Below are 24096 nucleotides of genomic sequence, written 5' to 3'. Positions count from 1 at the left end.
AATGTGAATTTCAACAAGACACTTTTTGCACCAAGCAATTACCCTATTCAAGTTTCATTCTACAAAACCAGAAAAAGTAATAGACCATCTTCATGACAAAGTCCTCTTTTCAGAGAACAGCTGGGTTCCCCAAGGTTGAGATTTTACAAGTACCTCCTTCTTGTTTTGGAGACAAAAAAAGGGACGGGGGCCAGATTTGTCTATCGGGAACCTTCTTAATAGTTCCTTGGCAATTTAACTCTCTTCAGTTTGAGGTTTCTTATAAACAGGCTATGGGAAAAGAGTAGTTAAATGCAGGTGTCAGAAACTGGATACAATGGAAGACTCAGTCAAAGGGCTTAACTTTCTGACAACAGACACTAGGACTAACACTAACAAAATCTTTTTCTTCTGCATTTCACATCTGCTACATGTGAGATTTAAGTCTTGAAAGTAAAGTTAGTGTTTCCCAGAGGCTGGTGGACATGAACAGTTCTTCCTCACTTATTCATAGTCTGTCTGTCTACCTACATGCCTACAAAATACTAAAAAAAATAATTAATTCACCTCAGTTCTCTAATACTGCTGAACTATGTAGGCTACCTCACATCTATTGTATTGTTAGAAACTGTAATAATTGATGTCTTGGACATTTTGGGAAAGCACAACAAGCTGACATTCAGCAGTTCACCAATTTGTTAATACTTTGTCTGTGTGCTGTTTGGTAGTGGGCAAGTAGTGTACAGTGGGATTTTAGAGCCTTTTCGCTGAAAACAGCTGCCTTCTGCAGCCAAAATCACTGTGATGAGATCAGTGACAGTCAATAATAAGAGTAAAGTTGTGGTGGGCTGAAAAACCAAAACAACGACTTAAAACATGCTAAAAAAAAAAAACTCACAAGAGCTGAGGGGTGGGTGATAATTCTCTATAGGTTCATCTCTACAAGCAACGCCCTTTCAGATACATATAGTCATTTGATCCATAGTTGATATAAAAAATACTGTGTAGTGTTGATTTTCTCTAGCAGCTTTAAGAGAAAATCAACACTTGACGTAGAGCCCTGTGCTTTTATTACTTCTGCTCCCGCAATGTGTGTGTTCCCACAGGATCCCAATACAATCTTCTAATGCATATCTGTCAGTATTAATGCAGCGAAATTACGTTCTCATCCTCTGCATTTTAACATAACACTTTGATTAGATTTTTGTACATCATCTGGCTAAATGATTGTTCTGTTTGCTTATTATGAGCCACCATACCTTGTATGTGTATCCATGGCAACACCAATGAACATGCTCAGGTTTAGTTGAATTCACCGTCATGTAGGCTATGGGGACTTGGATAATGTTACAGAGCGTTCATTCTTAATAAACCAGTTGTCATTTCAAGAGAGTTTGACCATTAACTCACATATAAAGGAAATTATTTCTATAATTTCCATCATGTAGTTTATTTTTTAACTGCCAGCTCACACCCACAGCAAAGTTTATACCACCTGCTTCTGCACGTGAGACGCGGGATCCCATTTCCAAATACAGTCTACTACTCCTGCGATTCCAAAGCTGGTACTTTGCCTTAGTCAGCTCGTGGAAAACAACTGCTTTGACATCACTAATAGGCTATGTCAGAATCTCGACTTTCCTAAAAGTTTCATCCCACAGAAAGCAGTGTAGCACAATTTTCACTGTGCAATCCTTTGTTAATATACTCTTCAAATGACAAAGTTTTCTCATAACATCATACCAGATTCAGTGATTGCACGGGGTTCAACAATAACTAGTTGTCAATGGGAGGCCAGCAGACAGTCATGTTAACTGAGGAACCCTCAAACAGGTAGGCCACAATGCTGCCTCTAGGCTAACATCAACACATTACTCCCTACTAGAGAGAATACATGTAAAATGAATTTAAGAATTATTATACCTTTTTTAATTGATTTTGACTGTTACGCAATCTTTCACAATTACAGTCTTTAAAACAATATTTTCAAAACTTTACAAGCAGTTCTGTGATAATGGAAACCATGAACGCGCCCATCCTTGTGAAAATACCTTTATGATGTTTTGCAGAACTTTCTCATTGATGACAGCTTTGTGGCATGCTGTCTTGTGGTACAGGTCCACCACCACCTCCAAGGAGCGCTCAGCAAAGGGCACATAATTTAAGGCAACCCATTCTGCCTGCAGGGGCAAGAGAAAACAGAAGTGGACATTAATCAAACAAATCTATCAACCAGTATCACTACTTTTTTTTTTTTTGGCAGAGCCACACTGAAAGCAGTTTTTAAAGACACACTTTGTATAAGTTGACAAATAACACACAAATTTATTTTAAAGTAACAGTGACAATTAGTCTGCTTCAAGTTTTGTTAGGCTTATATGAGTACAACAGCAGAAACAAATGACTTGATGCTACAAAGTGTGTCTTTAAGAAATATAAACAGAACCACACGTGTGCATAATGAACATCACCAAAAAACACAAAATCAACTGAAAATGGAGCTGCACAGGGACTGTGCACACAGAGGCAGAACCACCAGTTAGTGGCAGGCAGAGAGGGGGGAGCATGGAGTGAGTGAGAGTCACGCAGATGAGACGTGAGAGCCTACCATGCGGCGTGATACTTCATCTACCGCAGAGGGTAGGTCGTCACCATTCAGCACATCTTAGTAAAACTATAGAGGGGGCTGAAGGAGATGACAGAACTCACCGGTGCAAACAGCTGGATCTAAAATGGTTATCCAGTGAGTAGTCCCAAGAAACAGAATGAGAGAAGATCGCAATTAAACTGGTGTTTCAGTTGTATCGAATTTGCAGTGCTGTTGTTGGCTAAATGAGGTTCAATAACCAGGATTGATTTCGGGGAAAAAACACTCACTCCTAGCACCAAGGACATTTTAGGCAATCTGACAGCACTGGATAAAAGCCAACAAGGCAATAAAGACCACCCGTAACATCTGTTTGGTTGGGTGGGGATTTTGTTTGATCCTCTTGCTTAAACAATTTAAACAGATTCAGATCAACAAAAATGTCCAGGATAGAGCCGAGTCTGGACCCCACATGCAGGACAAGCAGCCTGACAAGTCAAGATGTGAGAGATGAAGTGTGTGGCGCTAACATTTCTTAGCATTACTGCACCAGCTTGCCAGTGTTAGAGCAAGACCACTCTCACCGTTGTTCTGAAGGCATAGCAACTACTGGATTTTACAGGTTTCAAGGACACAAGCATTTTTCAATTGAAAAGATGTTTAAAAGCCAACTGTGGTCACCAGTAAAAAGACTAAGAATTTGTTCAAAAGCGAACTTTTTTTCACTGACTTTGATTGAACATTTACATTTGAACCACATTCACAGAGATTTGCAAAAGTGATTTTTTTATCCTCTACAATGTGTTAATGAAAGGCTTTTATATTTGGGATTGTCAAGCCAGCCTTCGTATTTACCTGCTTCTGCTCATTGTGGCCGTTCAGTCCACACCCCTATACAGAAAGTTTGACGTTCCACTGTCAAAACATCTCTGTCCAAAGAGGAAATAACCTACCGGTTCTACCCTTTTCATATTATTTTCTATTAAAGGAGCATTATGTAGCAACTACGCACACAAAAATGTGTACAGCAATATCTTAAATTGACAATAAAAAGTGACGACGAGTCCTACACTGTAAGTTGATCTGCTGTTTATAACTGTCAGTTGTCTGTCAATGTAAAGTTAAGCCCGATGTCCTGAAAACAAAAGCCCACTACTCCAAAAATTCACACTCAAATATTATTCAATTTAATCGTTATAAACAAATACGCCTTTACAAGATTATTATTATTTATTTATTATGTTTATCATTATTATTATTTCTCCTTTAACACATGGAATAAATACTATATTATTCCACAGAATCTCTATTAATATTTTTATTATTTGTTTTTAGAAATTGTGAATTTTACATCTTAGAAAACAGAATGAGACAATAGTTTGGAAATCTTTTTCGTACTCTTTTTCTTTTTTCCATACTTATCCAAACCTAGAAAATTACTTTAATCAAATGCCATACTTTTGTATACCCTGAAAACCATGTTGTGAAAAAAATCTGCTATTCTTGAGAGGAAATTGTTTTGTGGTTTTACAATTGTTGTAAAAGTAGTGAAATATTTCTCTTTGCGTGCTTCCAGCAAGATGAAGCATGAGGTAGGGAATATGATGTAGCTTAGGGCTACTACTGGGGTCCAGAGGAACCTGTCAATCTCATAAAGGGCCACAACAGGACCTTCATAAGGACTACACTGAGGTGGGGAGGGAGGGCAGGTGCTTCATGGACATCAAAGAAGAGAGATGATCTTGTTAAGAATGGCTGAAGAGAGAAGGCTGATGAACAACAGCGTACACCATCCAACATTTTAATGAAACGAACTGTAAAAAGAAAGAAATCGCAAATGAAAAACAAGCAGTTTTACGGCCAATCCTGCGTCCTCCTACCTGGTTGTATTTGGCATTGGCCACGTGTTTGGTTTCCATTCGGCCGTACTGGGGAGGCTTGCAGGAGAACTCCACGAAGAGTAGCAGCTGTTCAAAGATGGCGGGGTACATGACCTGCAGGTTCTCCGGGCCCACACAGATGGCCTACAGCAGGGAGGGAACGGAGGAACAAACACTGCTGACATCCACCACGGGACTGCATATTGCATAATTTAGCAGACTGACACATTGTTTCCTGGGCTGAACGGACACAAACTGGGAAGAAATAACTTTTGGTTGACAGGGAGAGTAAAGGTCTGTTTCTCAAAGACACTGTACTCATGTCAGAGAGGACTGGAGCTGCTGTATCAAGTCAAGGAATCAATCAATTAAATGGACAAGGAAATGTTTTGCCCCAATTATCAAACATGTTAATCCAGTGAAAACACAGAAAGTAGCGCTGAAATGATTGATTCAAGTCACACTGACTTAGTATAGAAAATTGATTACCAGCAATCTTGATAATCTATTATAATAAGGAAAAACATTTACAGGATCCCTGGTTCCAACTTTCCAAATGTGAGAATTTGCTTCTTCTTTCTGTTTCATATTATTTGCAAATCAATTTTTCTCGGCCGTTTGTTCAAATAATTATCAGTTACAGCCCTTAAAAAGTCATTTGTAAATTGAATACATAGAATAAAAAAACAGATTAAACCATTAGAGCTGCTCTCTCTAAAGTAACACTGCAATTTCCAGTAGAGATAATCCCAACAACTAATTTCCATGTCAATTAGAGATGCACATTAAATATCAGGGCCGATAAATGATCCAGCTATATTGGTATACTGACGTATAATAGCTGATAAATATACTAATAATACATACTTATATATGACTTAACAGACTGTCAAAGTATTTAATTTGAATTCTTAAAAAATGCTCTATAAAAGCCTAAAGATATTGTGATTTTTTAAAATTAACTTAGATGAAAAAATAAACAAATTTGAGGAGTCACGACTGTTCTCCATTTTTGTTGTCACAGTAAATACAGAAATGTTATATTATGGATTTTCTTGTTGATATCAGCCATGAGAAACAGGTAATAATGAGAGAAACAGGTAATAATCAGTATCAGTTGAAAAAAAAAATCCATATCATGCATCCCTAATCGACGAGACCTTGGTTTTCCTGCTAACATTATCAGTGCATGTTCCTCGTACAGCCTGGCACTTGCACTGCAAGGAGAACGAGACGAGCATCCTTGCGGGTCAACATGACTGTGCTGAATATAGTTACACATTTCTCCAGTTGAGTGGTTATGACATTGTCTGGATCAAACTACTGCCACTGGTTTTACGTAATGTCATCTCTGTCCCACTTTCCACAGGCTAGTCTGTATCCGGTTATTAGCACAGGGAGTGTGGGGCTGCCGCCTGCAAATCCACTAAGTGGTGGGCGGCCACGTAACATCTTAGATAGTTTAACTAACTAGTATTTCTGGTGCTAAGAAGCAAGGGTAGCAACATTTAATGAGGATAACTATGTTTTCTACTTTTTCTTCTCATAACAATATGGATATAATATTGATACCTTGCCCAACCTTGGTGTAACATCCTTGTTACCCATATTTTTGTTTTCTGACAACTTATTTCCTTCACTCACCTTCTGAAGAACATCCAGGGAGGTGAGCACAGCCTCCTGCAGGCTGGTGAGCACCGCCTCAGTGTAGGAGGGTAGGATGAAGGGCGAGGCGTCGCTACTGATAGGCACGGACACGGCCCCGTGGAGGATGACCCCCAGCTTCTTCAGATCCTCCATACTGAAGTTGGTTTTTATGTGCTGGTAGAGAGCTGGGAAAATCTGTATCAGCGCTGTGAGGAAGGGCTGGCTGGGGATGAAGGAGAGCTTCTCTGTCGGGCCGCTAGGCGGCCTCGTGCTGTCCGTTCCAGTTCGATACCATGTGTTCCAGGCCGACCACCACAACGCAGAGTCTTCTAAGGCCGACTCCTCCCCTGGGGGAGGGGCCTGCAGCTCAGCACCATTGTACCGCGTCAACCGCTCGACTAGCGAGTCTGAACGAACCAGGGGTCTGCCGGGACCTGACGCCGAGAGGGGGTCGATGAGCACTGGGGGGACGCCCATAGCAGCGAATGCGTCACCTGCTTTGTCTGAGTCTTTCACAGGTGTAACGATCTGTAGGATCTCTTGAAAGCTCTTGAGGGCTGCCAGCGAGACCTCGTTGTTTTTGCTGAGAGCGGCTGACTGGATGTGGTTCAGCAGCACCTCCCAGGCCTCGAAGAAATCACCTGCAGACACGGAGAGAGTGTGAGGCTGCCAATTAGAGGTGTGTGCCAACTGTATATAAAGTGTGACAATTAGCACGTTGATATGTGAGGTTTCAAACCAACATGAGGCACCAAGAGGTTCAGAGGGGCCACATAGTGAGCACTGGCCAGAATGGCAGGTGAATCAGTCTCTAACACAGTTCTCTGTTAATACATTTTGTCAGTATGAGCCTGAGCCTATTTTCAGTGACATCAAATCATCCTATGAGGCCCGTACGGTGATATTACATTGCCAGCAACTGTTGCTCATTTTATCTAGGTTGTGTGTAGGAAGAGCAGCCTTCCTCTAAGTGATTTTATGAGTAGTAGGCTGGGAATGTGTTGTATATTATGAGTCACCTCTTGTAATTTGGCACTGGCTAAAATGTTCGGAGGGATGAGTGCAGTTAATGAGAAGCTCATGTTTTATCATTCATATCTCCCTGGAATATTAATCCTGTCTGCATGGGGCTTAACATGACTTAATGTGTGGTAATATAGCAGTAACAGCTGGGCTGTTTCTGGACCTTTGCTACATTTGGCACAGATTTATGAATACATTTCAATATGTAATTTTTATTGTTTACAATTCTGTGGCGGCTCTGGTAAACTGAAGCGGTGTGTCACAGTCTATCTTATGGGCAACAGCATTGGATACAGTGGCTGAGCATCAGAACAGATTAAATGCGTGATTCCAGCGAGCCACTCTAGACAATGTTCATGATGCCTAGAAGCAAATCTCTCCTCTGCCGAGCTTAAAATACGCTCCTAGTATATTTTTTAAGGGATCCGTATATAGCTGCACAGACTGCATAGAGCCAGGCAGGAAGTCAGACACAGGAATGGCACAGAGCATCCAGTCAATTTTCAAAATAAAACACCCTGCGTAGACCGAACTTATAAAAAAGAATAGAGAATAAAAACAAAAATTAGACTAACTGACATAATATTTTGTAATTACAAAACTAACAAAATAAATATATATATGAAAAATGTCTTGAGTTTTAGTCTTTGTCAATTTGGTCTATATGTCTCAGTCCATTGTCTTCACAAAGTTTTGTTGTCCCTGACAAAAAGCCCCATAGTATAATAATAATATAAATAATAATATAAAACCACTCTGGAAACTGAAACTAAACTGAATTGAAACCAAAACTTACAGAAGAAATTCAAATAAAAACTAATGGAAAATACAAAACTAATAACTCTGGGGCAAACTCTCAATCGTAAATCACATCAATACATCAACATTACATCATAACCAGTGGCCAGCCTGAAGTCCACTGGTCAGAGGACAAAAATCAAAGAAAGTGACAAAAGGAGGCCAGCGTAAAACACTTCTGCAGCGCTCCAGGTAGGATACGAAGCTGTGCGGAGGAAGGAACTAAACTGTCACAGACGCAATGTCATAGACCCGCGTCCAGTGGAAGAGAATGGTGTGTGAGGCTCACCTAACTGCTGGAGGAGATAACGCCTTGTGTTGAAAATGCGAGCCACCCCGGCCAGCGTCAGCACCCACGTCTCTGCCCACTGCTTTTCAGCCGTGTCACGCGAGTGGTGGATGAGGATGTTCCCGCCGCCAGACTCGATCTTCTCCTTGTCTGCTGTGGTGGACGACGTCCTCACGCAGTCCAGCAGGTGGAACAGCACCTTATGGTGACAACAAGATAAATCAGCTGCAAAGTGCAAACAAGTTCATTCTGCCAATAACAGAAGAGCAGGTTATTTAGAGTTTTTATCTTCGAATCCATAATCATTTAAAATAAGATGATTAGGAAATATTAAGTAATTATACAAAGGAAATATGGTTTTGATCTTTTAATATATTACAGAAAATCTTTTTAAAACAATATATTGGATTAACCTCTTTTAACAGTCATCGATGTAAACAATAAAGATGGCAGTCTCCTCTCGTATATCTAAGTTAAATAACAATGACTAATTCTTGTATGTTACCTTCCAGACCACAATATGCCATGTTGGCTGCTGCAGCAGGGTGCCGTGCGCAGCGATGGTGGAGAACAACGTCTGCCCGGCACTTTTACGCACAGCGGGCCGTGGGTCGACACACAGCTCGCCCAGCTTGGCGTAGAGGCACAGCCACAGGCAGTCAAAGGGCGGGGCGGGGTGGAACGGCCTGTTCAGGGTCTCTCCTTTCTCCTGGGCCTGCTTCTGGAGAGCCTCCTCCTCCCTCTCCAGCTCCTGTGTGATGGCTTCACCTCTTTGGAAGAAGTAGTCCGAAATGTTCCACTGTGGGTAAAAAAAAAGGGAAGCGGGGGTAGAGAGCGGGGGCAGGAAGGTCGGTAAAATGCTTCTGGCAGTTTTGCTATCCTATTACCATAAAGTAATCTCGCAGGAACTGCCACACTCCAGGAGAAATAATCCTGCAAACCACAGATCAATATCGGGTTTTGCATGTCCTGAATACTGGACAGAGTATCTATGAAATGACAGTAAAGTGGTTAAGTGCTGTTAAATTGGATAAAATGATGCAAAACAAGGAATTATGTGATAGTTTGATTGTATAATCTTATTAAAACATAGAAAAGTGTCCAACCTGTCACTCTCTTACAAACAAGTCATATTTCAATAAGGGTGTATGTAGAGGAGGAGGTTTCAATTATTTTCATTTATATTACCATATTTTCTGTTAGCATAGCCCTGCTTCACCTTCATAGTTACAAACATGCACATGTAGAAACTGACCAGTTTAACCACAATCTTACACAAGAGCCCAATATCTGAGAAAGCTAAGAACAAACCACATGTAGGAATCCTGCCTGTGTGTCCAAGCATAAAGACCACCAGGGTTGCAACAAACAATTTCCATTATTATTTAATCTACTGGTTATTTTCTCAATTAATCAATTAGTTGTTGAGTATATAATCTGTCAGAAAAGGGTGAAAAATGTTGATCAATGTTTCCAAAAGCCCAAGATGACGTCCTCAAATGTCTTGTTTTGTCCACAACCCAAAGATATTCAGTTTACTGTCATAGAGGAATAAAGAAACCCCCAAAATATTTACATTAGAGAAGCTGAAAACTGAGGATTTGGACAATTTCTATTAAAAAATGACTCAAAATGATTACTCAATCATCAAAATGGTTAGCAATCAGTTTAATAATAAATTAATTATTGCTTAATCGTTGCAGCTCTAAAGACAACTCAACGACATATGTGTAATCTCACCAGTAGGCCGATGGAGGTGAGGCTGATGTTGAGCTCCTGATTCTGCAGGCCGAAGCTGCCAGCTACATCCACTACGATCTGGAGGCACGTGCAAGGCATGGTGGGCAGGAAGTCTGTCACCACCAACTGCAGGCACTGGAAGGCTGTTCGGATCAACGACTCGCTGAAGGGAAACAAGACACAGGACACGCCTTGTTGAGTCTATGCAGTGTAACTGTAGTTAAAACAGACATTAAGGAATGTTCTCACAAATAAAATATTCATAATTAGCATACAACCAGAACTATTCTTCCCCTCCTTTGTGCTCTTACCCTTGATCATTGCGGATGGCGCCTATCACACCCAAGACGAGGGGCCAGCCGGGCCCCAGGCTGTCTCCCTGGCTCTGTAGGATCTGCAGGACACTCTCCAGCTGTTTCTGCCGGATGTCTGCATGCAGTACGTTGGACAACTCCTTCAGGGGGTTAAGCAACAGAAGCTGCAGCCGCTTGGGAAATAAAAGAGGAGATAGTAACTGATTTGTTAACTGACAGATGATCATCTACAACAATGTAATTCTTTGTAAATTATGCTTTTAAACATACAATTAATATAGTTAAAATTTAGAACAGTTGAATGTGGTGAATGCATCTAAACAGTCTGATGAAAGACGCCCTCAGATATTTATCTGTAAAAAAATTCAAATCAATTTAAACTTTGTACAATTAATGTTATCAGTACAGATGACTTGTTGGCCCTTCAAGAGTTACTGTTATGCTGACTTTACACTGGATCATACCTAAAGTGATTAAGAGTTGGTGAATTTCCAAGTCTTTGCAAAATCAGGGAAGGTGCTTTTATGTTTCTGCAAATAGAGATGTTAAATATGATTCATAACCTTTTACTTGATTTGTTCCGTCACATGGATTACTTGTATAAACCCAGTTCTCTGAGCTGCACGGGTGATGCACAGCACAGGTAAGTATAAATTACAGAAAAATCTGAATAAATGTGTAGGGGAGACAAAATGTCTTGATAATTAATATACAGTAGCCATTAGGGGCATTTTGGCCCTTTTCTGGAGGAAAGCAGTTCAGAAATTCAAAAAAGTCATTTTCAAATAATGAATTTGAGGGCATAGTAGAAAATAAACCTCATTTTTTACCACTTAAACAGCTAGTTAAACTCACAATCTTTATTTCCATGGCTATTTAATAACATCTTCAGTGTGTCTTAGTGTGTTCAGTGAGTCTGAGTTGAATTCAGTTATTTTTTTCCCCATATTTTTGTGCAAATGCGGTATTTTAACATAACAACATGCAGTTCTAAAAGCTTACCCACGCTGCAAGAAAGGCCTTGAACATACACTGAAAGACTGTATTGTGTATTTCTATAAATCCATCACTTGTATGGCGCTGTGCTCTTCTATTAACCTCCACACAATTCTTGCGTCCTCTTTTAGATAAGCTTCATGCCATTCCCTTTATCTGTCACACTAAGGTGAAGGTCACAGGCTGGGTGTTTGTGAGTGGCAAGAGAAAGTGACTGTGACATTTCTGTTTTCCACTTTTTAAAGCATATGGCACGCACTCTTATCTATCATGACATATAGTGCAACGGTGGAGGAGATTTCTCAAATGTCAGCATTACAAACTACCAATATTGAGGAGTGAAACCCAGAGAACCAACAATATCTTGTGTTCAATGTTCATTTGATAAAGAAGGGCCATACATTGCTTTCAGTTTTTATACATAAAAAAAGCTATTTCTGACCACAAACACCTGCAGCGTTAGCTACCTGATTTTGGGCCAGTGGAGGATCGTGTTTGAAGGCCAGGCCAGCCTTGATAAGCGCCGTGAGAGCCTCGGCCCCCCACTCTCTCATCCTGGAGTTTGGGTGCTGGCAGACCTGCAGGACACATCACACAGACGCACAAATGCAGACACATGTGCACAACAGACACAGATCTGATGCAGAGGCCATCCAGAGCAATGTTTCCCAGCAGTGCTCACAGTGGGTGGGTGTGAAACAAGAGGGTGAAATAAACCACAGACTGTGCGATAGAGACTGGGATCCCCTGTGATAACAGGATACGCTGTGACAGACAGTGTAATCATTAAAGCTAGTGAAGATGCACATGGAGAGGCCGGGCTCAGCAGACACAAGTATATCTGTGTGGTACAGAACTGCTTGAAGAATACCAGTGAAAATAAAACACGTGTATTGTATGTACACATCTGTGATCCAAACTAATCATCTTTGGTCTGCAGGGAGTTTTGTCAAATACATGTTTACTTTTACAGTGTGAGGAGTTTAGAATTCGACAGCTGGATTCCACCACAAAGGATTACTTTTTAAACCTGATTAAATCATGGTTTAACCAAACTTTCAGACCAGCTCAAAATTAAGACATTAAATTTAAACCTCTCTTGAAACTTAAGTTTAGCTTTTACGCTAAGCCTGGATTAAACTTGGTTCTGCTGAACCAAAACTTTTAACACTCACTTTTTTGAGATAGACTGAGCAAAATAATTATTTTCTGAGCCTTCATGAGTAGACTAACTACTAGGTTAACCAACTTTGTTAGCTAGCTAGCAAATGTAATATTTTTTGTGCATTTTAGCCAACTAGAAAAAAAACTTTTTTTTGCTGTTTAGCTACATAACAAACAATATAACATTCTTTGTTTCTTTATCCAGCTTACAAACAATGACATGTTTTTTTTTAGCTAGCTAGCAAACAATGTAAGGCTTTCTAATCCTTTTAGCTATCTAGCAAACAATACACAGTTTTTGTTGTTGTTTTTAACCAGCTAGTGAACAAAATGTTTTTTTTAGGGGAGGGAAGGGGAGGTTATTAAGGAACACTTCCCCCTTCTTAATACACACTAAGTCCTGACAGCACTTAAATTTTTTATGTACTTATTTATATTAACTTGGGTGAGTTTATTGATTAAACTTTATTTATTTTAAGTTTAAAACACTAAACTTGGATTCACTAAACTGAGATTTGTTTTTAATTAAGCAACAGACCTCAGCTTCATTTTAAATCTGGATTTACTCATTTTAAAACTTAGTTTTATAGAACTTATCTTAGATTAAATTCGTGTTTGTTGGTATAACCAAGTGTATGAAGAGAAAACATTACACAGTCACACAGAGAGATTGGCATAAAGTAGCTCCGGGTAGCTCATGTGTATCCATTTAATAATCTGGCTTCCATAGCCTTGCATGTTTATTAATGCCTCACATTTAAATCTGTATCTTTATCATAATGTGCATCTTTAAATGAAGACATTATGTAAAGGCGATGTTATGGTCACATTTCCATCAAAACATAAAGGCACTGAATTTGAACAAGCCTGCAAAGAAAGATAAGCAGCGTTTTATATTTCGCAGGAGCAACTTCAGATTCTTCTTCTGTGATAAATCAGAGCTTCACATTGCAAAATGCACACGAGAATGTAAGGTCAAACACTGGTAGCGGAGCAAGTGGACACATTTTGACACAGTGACCTCTCAACTGCAACATGTTGATGCCAGATTGAGAGAACAGATTGGGGGGGAAAAGAAAGAAATGGGAAAGCCGGTGATTATGGAGGAGGAAATCTGAACTTACCTTCTGCAAAACAGACAGGAATGCAAAAGAGAGGAGAGATAGACAGAGAAAATGTGAAGAAAACCTCTAGTTAATTCAACATTGTATACAGTATATTGCACTTAACACCACTTAACACACAACACTTGTGATTGTAAGTGCTTTAAACCTGTATCTGTTAGTAGCTGGAACATCAGCCAGGGCTGTACTACATTAAAAAAAGGTCATTTTCAAGTGCTCATGTTGTACCATCAGACGAAGTGTGCATGGGGATTTTTTTCTTTCTTTCTGCTAATAACAGTGCTACTGTATAACAACCATCTAACTTTCAGAAAATGTTGGAAATTAACTTCAGCCGAACATGCTCCATTTTTGAAAGTTTCACCAACACATCAGAACAAAGAGGAAAGAGGAAATTTGCATATTCACTATAACCAACTGGACATTATTAAATCCATCACTCTGCTTTTATCAAAAAATGAAATACTCATTAAAAACGCTACCTCAGCTCTTTTTCTTCACGACTAAACCACTAGGCTGGAGCTCCATCTCCACGTTGCCGTTTGCAGCTATAATTCCATTTCATTTTAACTTTCAGGGCTTGTGTGCTCCAGACTCCATGGAAAAAGGGGCATTATTAGAGCCTTGGTACTGGGTAAAGTTACCAAAAGGATTTAACAGAAGGGGGCAATTTTGACATTCTTTTAGGTTCCAGCTTTCATTAGTTTAGGAGTTTGTTTCCACTTTTTTTCAATGCCATCTCCACTGAGAGCATCAGCATTGGAAAAAGTGACAATTATAGTTTCTAAATTTCAACATTCCTCTCTAACTTCAGTTTCACAGGTCAAATTCCTTGTACACTTATTGTGCAAGATGAAATCAAGTCTGATAAAAATGTAACAAGTAAAATATATGGCACTTTTAAAGTGATTGCAAGGATATTAATGTATGACCTTGGCTGACAAAATTGTACCACATTTATAAATCGGATCTTCCATCTTTCACCAGGTTTAATGAAATGTGGCATTTTTGATCAGAGTTTGTGGGATGTGCCTCTGAATAAATGTTACCTCCAATAAATGGCCGGTTAGGGGTCTCCACAGGATCTCTATACGATCCATGTTGACAAGACCAGTCTCCAGTAGCTTAGCCACAGCAAACAGTGAAGGTTCCTGAAACCAAGACCAGAAAATAGAAACAATATACAAATACTATTTACTTTCCTGTTAAAATGCACAAGTATGGTCATCTATCAAAGCAAAATCCTGTAAAATTGTATAAAGAAGTTTTACTCTTGGTCTGTATTTGACAATATAAAAGGTGCTAAATACAACATTCAGCCTCATAACATGTCAGCAAACAACCATTTGCAATGTAAAGATATAATAAAGTAATGCCTTTCTAAGCAGATAATGATGTCACACTCCCTGGGAATTTGTTGTTATTTACTCGTCTATCCATGTTCGTGCATGTGTGCATGTATGTGCACACGTGTGCTCGTGCATGCGAGTCCCTCTCAGTCTTCCCCGTGTCCAATTTCAACATGGCAGCCTGGTGAGTTTCTTACATTACAGCTAAACAGCCACTCAAGTCTTGAGAAGGAAACACCAGATTTTAAATTCTTGTAAGATCTGTACACGTCGTCATTTGTGCACACTGTCTGAGATACTGGTGCTCTACAGCAACCTCTAGGGCAAATGTTGTATAAAACACCTTTAACCAAAGGCAAGTAAGCTTCACTTTATACTAAAATAAATAGTCTTTAACCTTGTTGTTTCCATAAGCCATTTCCATGGCTTCCAGGGAAAGGGAACACAGAGCGTTGATCAGGTGATGGAGGGACACATCATCAAGATACCTAGATCACACAAATAATACAGATTGCATATCATATATTATCCATATTTTGCACAGAATAAATACTTGCAATTCAGATTTTCACAAGGAACGTCCATTCTTTCGAGAGCACAAGCATTTATTATACTCTGCAGGTCAGCCTGATTAATATTTATGAAGATGAACAACTCTTTTCAAAACCAGAGTAAGACGATTCAAGGATGAAATGTTATCATTCATTATTTCTAAAACTCCTACGCAAGGAAAAATGTTTACTAAATTTGTAGGCACAAAAAGTGAATATTTAAGCCTATATGGTTATTATTAGTTCTGAACAGAAAATGTAGTTGCATTCAACCTTACCAGGAGGTGTATTTCTTAAAAAACATCAGCACAAGGATAAGTAATAGGACTTTCTATAGTGAGTGTTTGTTTTCATAGATGAAGGACTGATCCTTACTGGGAGCTCTCGAACAGTCTGGACAGGATGTTGGAGATGACGGGCAGGTCTGTCATCACGGCTGTGGTCAGCACCTGTTTAGGTTTAAGACACAACCGCAGCCAGTTAGCTCATCGACTTCCAACAATGCGGTTAAAAACACACAGTTCAAATGCATGTTTCAACTCACTGTACTGGGTCCCTCCACAGCTCGGCCAGGCTTCAGGGCACCGCCCACCCCCGGCTTCAGCCCCAGGATCCACACTAAGTGCTGGGACAAAAAAAAAAAAATGAGAAGCTGAAGGAGGGTGGAGACGAGGGGAAACTATTTTTACATCGACTGACATGGTTTCACAGGTAAGAAATGTATACTGACATACTTGCAGATAAAGGAACACTTTGAGCATGTAGAACATCTTAACTGTTGACCCCAAGTGTCTGTGTATGTCTCTCTCTTTTTCACCTTATTTATGCATCATACTTTCCCTTTCTGAATGCTGTTTTCTTTTTCCAAGATGACCCTGACAAGTCCACAAGCTGATGCAGGTTGGTCTAACAATAAAGCTGTTCTATATTGTAAAAGTGTTTCTGGAGTTTAGACCTCTTTTCCTTTTCCATGATCCCTGGAAGTAGGTAGACTTGTGCTAAACACCTACTCTGCTTCAACAGATAATGCCAACAAGAAATGTAAATAAGAATGATTAGATTTCAATTCTAAATCAGCTCTTTTATGTTTCTGCGAGTTACAAAAAAAAACAAAAAAGTATTCACAACAGGCAAAGTGCAGTGTAAGAATTCATTTATGCATGTATAAATATAATTTTGCCTTACTACAAGAGCATTGTCTAATTAATTAAGAGTGTGTGCATACATGTGTGTGGTTATGTGTAAACATGTGGTACCAGGTGGTAGTAATACCTGCAGTGTAGCCAGTACCAGCTGCCAGGAGGTGCCCAGCACGGCCCCATGGCAGTGGGCCAGGTTCAACAGGGTCCGCATACACTGGATGTTCTTGGCGGTCAGCTGACAGGGCGACAAACAGTTACATTAGACTAATGTTGTGACCATAGCAAAATAACAGTTTTAAAATGCTGTATACTACCATCAATACAATAATAGTTATAGTACATGAGTATAGTACTACTTATAGCATTATAAGTATTAAAAAAAACTTACTCAACAACAATACCACAGCAAAAAGAAAAAGGAGTCCTCGGCATGCAAAGCAGGATAATTTCATCCTTTCTTTCTTTCTTTACTACCAACCTGCACACAATGCTGGTGCAGGAAAAAAAAATCACTGAACACTGTCTGGTTTTGCTACGCTGCAAACCAATTTTAGGCAGGACAAGAAAGACTGAACTGTACTGAGGTCTTCAATAAGAACTTTGATGCTATAAGTAAAAAGTAATAATGCATCATTTTAAAAAAGGGCTAAAAGATTTTGAAAAAAACATCTAACAGTGATTGCTTTGACTGATATTGCAATAGCCATATGATTTGTGATATTATAGGGAATGATAATTTCAATGTCAGTATCATTTTTTTTTTATCATTGACTAACATAAAAATACTATAGTGTTATTAGTGGGGAGGATCTCTTCAAAAACATTTTTGGGGTTTTCAGCTTTTAATTGATACGACAGACAAGAAATGGAGGAAGCAGCGATGGAAGAAATGGTGGAGAGAAGAAGACACACAGCAAAGGTCCATATTCTGTAGAATACAATGTCTAGGCCAAGATAATGTATCTCTCCAGCACAACAATATTCAATTTAAAATGGTATTTTGACACACATTTTGCCTTTTAGGAATATTACACCTCTTGTCATTTGAAAATTGCAGCAGAATGTATTGTGATTTTGATAAAACCTTTGATAAAAGCACTGAAGTGCTAATACTTATATTATACCTTATATTATAGTACGTTTGAATGTATGTCAAAAGGTATTGAGCTGATATGCTCCTCCAGAGTAAATCACAATGAGTGAAGCAAAAAAGATCAAATTTCATGTCTTTGTAAGACACAGAGCAACGGTCATGGCCATACAACCCTGGTAAGAAAAAGAAGGCAGGGAAATACACACGCTCGCAATACTGTAAGAGCCAAGACCACAAAAAGCAAAGAACATGTGAACTTTTTTTTTTCTTTTTACTGCGGGGAGAATTCTAATTACAGCATAATGATTCTGGGTCAGGGTCGAGGTCACTGCCCATGTATTCTGAAATGTTATTGTCCTCAAGGGAAATTTAGTAACACTGACCTGCCTATGTTGATATGTCCCTTACCTGAATAGTGCCTAGCGCGTCTGTTTTTCTGTGGGCATTATTATAATTAGGGTGTTGTGCATATTATGCATATTAATAACACAGACAACCTGGCAAACAAATGGCGTTGCTTTGCATTTTATTCTAATCGAGAGCATGTGTATATCTGTGTGTAACTGCTCAGACAAACAATATTCAGCTTTTTAATACATGGCACGTTTGACTGATTCTTCTTATTATGTTTTTTGTCTTGACCCAGTCTGGAGCCCACTTGGACAGCTTCTTTTAGAGTATTTGGGGTATTTATCTGCCCCAAAAGCAACAGTTTTGCTTTCTTTTTGTAGCAATTTTTGTAGCGCTGTTTGTTTTATTTGTCTTGAATATAAGCTTTGTTTTTGGAAAAGTGATACACTAAATTCATTATGAAATGTCAAGTGTGACCATAGCTTCTTCGGATCTGTGCGGTACAAGTGTGTCCTCACCACCACAGTGCCCTGGGGTTGGGCAGTGAGTGGCTGCCCCACAGCCACCACCTGCTGATGGGATTCACTGGAGGGGCTGATAATCTGCACACTCTGGCCCTGGATCGAGTAGGCTGTGGAGAGTACACACAGACACGCACATGAGCAAATACACGCCGACACACACACACACATACACACACTCAGGAGTCAAGTCTTTCGATCAGAGTCACTAATACACACAAACAGGTTTTGTAACAAGCTTACGACATGCAAGAAAAGCTTTCTTAATTAACTCCAAGGCAAACATCCATTGCGAGTTGAGACCCAATTTGCCAGCTTTATCTCAACAAGCTAATATGCAAATAATGAATGTCTGAGCGGATGGTTTGAGAGCAGCTGTGTGTGTGTGTGTGTGTGTGCACTTGTCTGTGTGTGTACATCTACATTCTCCAGACACATTCTCTGTGGTGTTCCTAATTAGAAGCCACAGTGAAAAGTTATGGATTAACGCAATAAGAGTGGGGCATTAGGGACAGGTAGAGCAAACAGTTGACATGTTAAGCTCAGTTTCGCAGTATGCATGTCTAACCATATGGGAGAACAGAAGTGCTCATTAGTTTAACATAAATACACATGACCAGAGGGCATCCTCAGGGCTGGAAAGGGGTCTTTTAGCAGTGTGTGGTATAGTTATGTACCGGATTTCATGATGAATACAAACCGGCATACATCACTCAGTCCCAAATGGGTTGCAGTATTATCAAGGTATTTCTGTATATACAGTATGTCTGTCTCTCTGTGTGTGTGGTGTGCAGGCAACAAAGCATGTGGGTCTTGTACGTCTTGTACAAAAAAGGGGGGAACAGAACATCTAATGTATTGATATGCGGTTTTATTCTCATGTGAAGAGTTGTACCTTTGCTGGAGAGGTTGGCAGCATTGCTGCTCAGCACAGTCAGGGCGTAGTGCGGTGGCAGAGAGGCCTTGCAGATGGCTGTGATGAATGCGTCGCGGGGCGTCACCAGGCCCAGACGACCACACAGCGAGGCCATGGTCAGCTCTGCCTTTAGGATGTTCTCTGTGGCCGTCTCATCAGTGCTAAAGAGACAGGACAAAACAGAGGGGAAAAAAAAAGAAAATGTGAAGCCTGTGGTCTGATAGTCACTCAGTACATCTGACAGTAGCTACCTGTCCTGTCTGTGGCAATTAAATGCTGCGTTGTTGTGTGTTGGCATGTATGATGTTACTACTTAAGTGATGATGTCTACAACAGTTCCATCAACATTGATTTGAATATCTTTCTGCAGCAAAGGTGTGTGATGTATTAAGACTTAAGCTGTTTTTTTATTGAAAATCACAAACTAATCTTCATCTCAGACTCAGGATAGCTGGTAGAGTTGTGTAGACACTGAACACTAAATTGTATTTTATCCTGAAGGCAAAGTTTTGTTTGGCCTGAACTGTACTTTACATTATTTTTATACTCTGATCCATTCTCAAACAGCTGGTAACTGACTTTCTTTTGATCCATTAATCAATTAATCAACTAATCATTGCAGCTCTAGTCTAGACGTTATTCCCTCTGAATTGCATTGCTAGAAATCAGTTAAGGTTCAACTACTGACATTTTCAAACACTTCAGGAGGAAATATATTAGAGCACATTAAAAGTTTTTGTCTTTAACTGTGACATGCACATGAGAAATAAATGGATCTGTATACAGTGTGATTTGGGGATTTCCTATGAGACAATCCATTCTCTCCTGCCTGATTACCAGATGTGTTCATCCAAAATGACTGCAAAACAGCAGTTTTCAAAGAAAGAAAGAAAAAAAAAGAAGAGTCCTCTTACCTGGCATCTAACAGCAGAGACAGAGCAGCCAGTAAACCACACCAGCAAGCACTGACCATCTCCTCCCACACCAGGTGAGCTCCTGAGAAAGAAACACAAAACATTTGTGAGATTATTCAGGAATTACTTCACTTCAGTGAAATAATTAGACAGCTTCACTTGTGAAAACATAAAACCTGGCGCAGTGTTTGATATATCATTTAAAAATAGACAGACACAAAGGCAGAATACTGGCCACCAGGGGTCACAGACGTGCGACCACCCAGAATCCTACTGGGACTGGCAATCATGATATACAGAACATAGTCTGTAAACATATGTGAACAGATTGTACAGAGGTTGCTTTCACTTTGCTGCACCTCTTTAAAGCTTACTTTTATATTTAATTTGATTGGTTTATATCACACGTTAAACTGTTTTATCAGACCCTGCTTGCCTCCTTACACTCCTTCCTCCCCTGTCCATTCTCACCAGGTTGTGGCTGCCACTCCTGATCAGGATGAGCCTCCCTGAACTCAGCAGCTGCCTCCTCCTCTGCGGCCAGTTCCCTTTCGATCATAGAGGTGATGCCCCTCACCAAGTCCAGCAGGGCGCTGAAGGCCACAGACATGGCATAGCCCTCCGGGATGGACGGGGGCTCCACCTTGTCCAGCATCTCCAGACTGGAGGGTGAAAGAAAGAGACACAGCAAATGAGGTGGAGGTTAAAGTGTGTGTACGTGCTGGCGAGAAATGAATTTTGTCCATAAATTGTTAATGTTACAAGGTCCATCCATAATGTATGTGTGTGTATACTACAGAAAATCAGCTCCATGTAGCCTCCAAAAATAACAGCACGTATCCTAATTAAGTAATTTAGACAACACCTCTCTTTGTTACAGGAAAGCCTCTGGCTAATGTGGTATCCTGAATTTCAAACACTGCTTTCCTGTGAAAAACTAGATTAATGACAATAGTATTTTCATTCTCATGCAGCGTCGAAACTTTGATCTCAGCCTTCTTATGATCCCCTGCTGTTTTGCAAAATCATTTATCACTGCTTGCAGGATACGACTAACTTAACAGTGATGGTACAAGCTTATGTTTATGCCACTTAGCAGTCCAGAGACAATGACTGTTCACTTGTCTGTGTGTATACATGAATGAAAGAGAATAAAGGCAGTCAGAAAGGTGAAATGTAACAGTTCATGAGGTAACAGTACTTACTATGTGGCCTTGGCGCTGCCCTGGACACTAACTGTCATGAGAGGGATCCAGGTTCCACGGTATTCAAATGCAGCCTGTGTGGTCAGGTTGCCGCTGACCCCTCCTGTCCCCGGGCCACCCTGTGCAGCACCCTGGGGCCCCGAACCTGAGCCACCTGGACAGAAAGCAGAAAGTCCGAGTAGAGGAGGAAGAGTGGATAAAACAAGTCAGGAGGACAGAGTGGAACAATCACACATGAAAAAAACAAAACAAAATAGACAAAAAATCCATGACATTCCCATGACTATTTGCGTCTGGTATCAAGTGTGTTCATTTCATTTCATTTTAGGAGATTTTTTTCTCAACCAGAGCACAAAAGAACACTTTGCACGCCAAAAAGTTGCAACACAACTCCCACACATTGTCTAACTTGCAAGGTAACATATATTAGCGACATTTAGGTACTAGACCTTCATCAGGCAAACGGTTCGTGACGATAAGAAGCCATCTAATATGGGGAGTGACTGTAAGTCTGCAACAAGTAACATTTCCCATGTGCAATAACAAGACAGAAAAAACAATTAACCATTAAACATACAAGAATATACACAGACAAAGCTAGAAAAATAAAGCACTCTGTATAATAACAATTGTAAATGAATCCTGAAATGCTTGCATTAAATTAATAAATAAAAAAAATATCTTAATAGTACATTCCCAAATGTTGCAGGTTACATTTTTAAATGAATCTGCAGGGTTACATTTACATAATAAGTGAAGAACAGCATCAATCAATGAATAAGTACAAAGTTTTTGAGGCCTTGTTACATTTAATATTGTGGAGGGTTCTAAATTTATTATTGGTATTGACTTTTTTTCTATATGCTTTGTTTGGGTTGCCTGAAGGATGTGCTTAAAGGGACCTAACTGATTTAATGTATGCAGTCTGGAGGGGCAGAAGTAAATTTGATTATCATTAATTAAGATATTGATCAATTGTTTGCCTTGCCGTATCTATTATGTAGGGTTCTATGTTTTCTTTGACTGATGCTGTCCTTGACTTATTATTTAAATGCATCACTTCAGATTAATTTGCAAATGTAAACTGCAATATCTGGGACTATAATATTTATATATCTTTTTGAGAATGTGGCATAATTTTTAAATATTTACCCATTTATTATAAGTATTTTGTGATACATTCACAACTCTTATTAAACACAGTGCTTTACTTTTCTACTTGTTTTGGATATTGTTGCCTGTTCAATAGCAAATTGATATATATGTCTTTTTATTGCATGTGGGGAATGTGATTTGTTGCAGACTATGAATCTACTCCTATTTAAGATGGCTTCTCATTTTCAAAAAATGTTGGCCTGATGTCCAGGACTGAAACATCCAAATAAATATTATATTGCAAGTTAGACACTGTGTGGGAGACTTTTTCCAATCAGGATTTTAGTTTTCAAGTGTACCTCACTGGATTTCTCACCTAAATCTGAATTTCAGTTGCATTTCAATAAATTTCCTTGGCATCTAACCCCTAACCATAACCCTAACTGTTGAATAAAAGAAAAGACTTTCAAATGTATACGTAATACACTGATAACTTTCCCACAGCTCAATATGAATACTTGATTACTTTTAACAATGAGGGAACTGACCAGCAGGTGCACTGACGGCAGCAGTGTTGCCCGCGTTGGGGACGATGAAGAGGGACTGGATGAAGGAGCCCAGGGCGTTGACAATGTCTCTGAATACTTTAGTGGAGTGCTGCTTCATGTCGTATGACTGACAGAATGAACTGAGAGAGGACGAAACACAAGACGTCAGCAAAAAACTGGCCATTTGGGTGCTGACATATTTCAGAACTATACTGTGAAAATCATCCTTTTGGTCGTCGTCTCAGACTCTGCTGGACTCATCTCAGCTTTCATCAGACTAAGCTTTGCAGTCGGGTTCAGTTGAACATCCATCAGGTTTGGCTGCTAACTTAAATGGTAATCAATTATCATCCTCAATTTAAGGAACGATGAACCTCAAATCTCATGGCAATCTAAAAAAAACATTTCAGCGTGGACCAAACAGATCAATGGATAGGTCGAGTCATTTATACTATACTATACTATGGATGGGAATTTTGCTCCTTTGCTCCTGCATCATGCTTGCACACCTTTCTGGATGAAAACATCCACTTCAATTTGACTGAAAGAGTACAAATTCCAAGGTCTTTGCCCATTTAAACACATAAAATAAGAAAATTATCGCTTTTGAGCTATTGGGAGCCCAAAATCCCATGGCCAGTCAGGTGTGCAATCATGCTACGTATTTGCCAATCAATGATTTGTGTCATTACATATAAAAAAAAATAAAAAGAAAGAAATGGAGGTTGATGAGTGTCCTTTCAGTTGGCCTCCTTCAAAGTGGAAGAACAACCCCATCGAGTGGCCAGAAGTGGCATATCCTGACAAACAAGTACCTTAATGAAAGTAATATATGTCTGACATCTGTCACTTTTTAAGACACTGTTTTGC

At 39.6% G+C, this 24096-nt stretch overlaps 1 protein-coding gene across 2 annotated transcripts in view; it reads right to left on the bottom strand.

The window, feature by feature from the left end:
* mon2 (MON2 homolog, regulator of endosome-to-Golgi trafficking) overlaps window positions 1-24096 on the bottom strand; it is a 51943-nt gene that overhangs the window by 4631 nt on the left and 23216 nt on the right. The window contains exons 10-29 of one of the 2 annotated variants that reach the window (XM_084733411.1): window positions 23227-23366; window positions 21584-21737; window positions 20850-21040; window positions 20379-20460; window positions 19444-19625; window positions 18546-18658; window positions 16714-16818; window positions 15986-16066; window positions 15817-15890; window positions 15288-15378; window positions 14591-14692; window positions 11721-11831; window positions 10255-10430; window positions 9944-10106; window positions 8709-9002; window positions 8204-8402; window positions 6091-6734; window positions 4447-4590; window positions 2689-2706; window positions 2031-2159 (exon numbers count right to left, since the gene is read on the bottom strand). In XM_084733411.1, coding sequence (XP_084589537.1) covers window positions 2031-2159; window positions 2689-2706; window positions 4447-4590; window positions 6091-6734; window positions 8204-8402; window positions 8709-9002; window positions 9944-10106; window positions 10255-10430; window positions 11721-11831; window positions 14591-14692; window positions 15288-15378; window positions 15817-15890; window positions 15986-16066; window positions 16714-16818; window positions 18546-18658; window positions 19444-19625; window positions 20379-20460; window positions 20850-21040; window positions 21584-21737; window positions 23227-23366 — 3193 coding nt within the window. The remainder of the gene's footprint in view (window positions 1-2030; window positions 2160-2688; window positions 2707-4446; window positions 4591-6090; window positions 6735-8203; window positions 8403-8708; window positions 9003-9943; window positions 10107-10254; window positions 10431-11720; window positions 11832-14590; window positions 14693-15287; window positions 15379-15816; window positions 15891-15985; window positions 16067-16713; window positions 16819-18545; window positions 18659-19443; window positions 19626-20378; window positions 20461-20849; window positions 21041-21583; window positions 21738-23226; window positions 23367-24096) is intronic. The other variant, XM_084733412.1, reaches the window with a different exon arrangement.

Source organism: Lutjanus erythropterus, chromosome 13 (genome assembly GCF_056507025.1).
Source record: "Lutjanus erythropterus isolate fLutEry1 chromosome 13, fLutEry1.hap2, whole genome shotgun sequence".
In the NCBI taxonomy this organism is placed as follows: domain Eukaryota; kingdom Metazoa; phylum Chordata; class Actinopteri; order Lutjaniformes; family Lutjanidae; genus Lutjanus; species Lutjanus erythropterus.
This window is presented reverse-complemented; position numbering and strand designations above follow the sequence as displayed.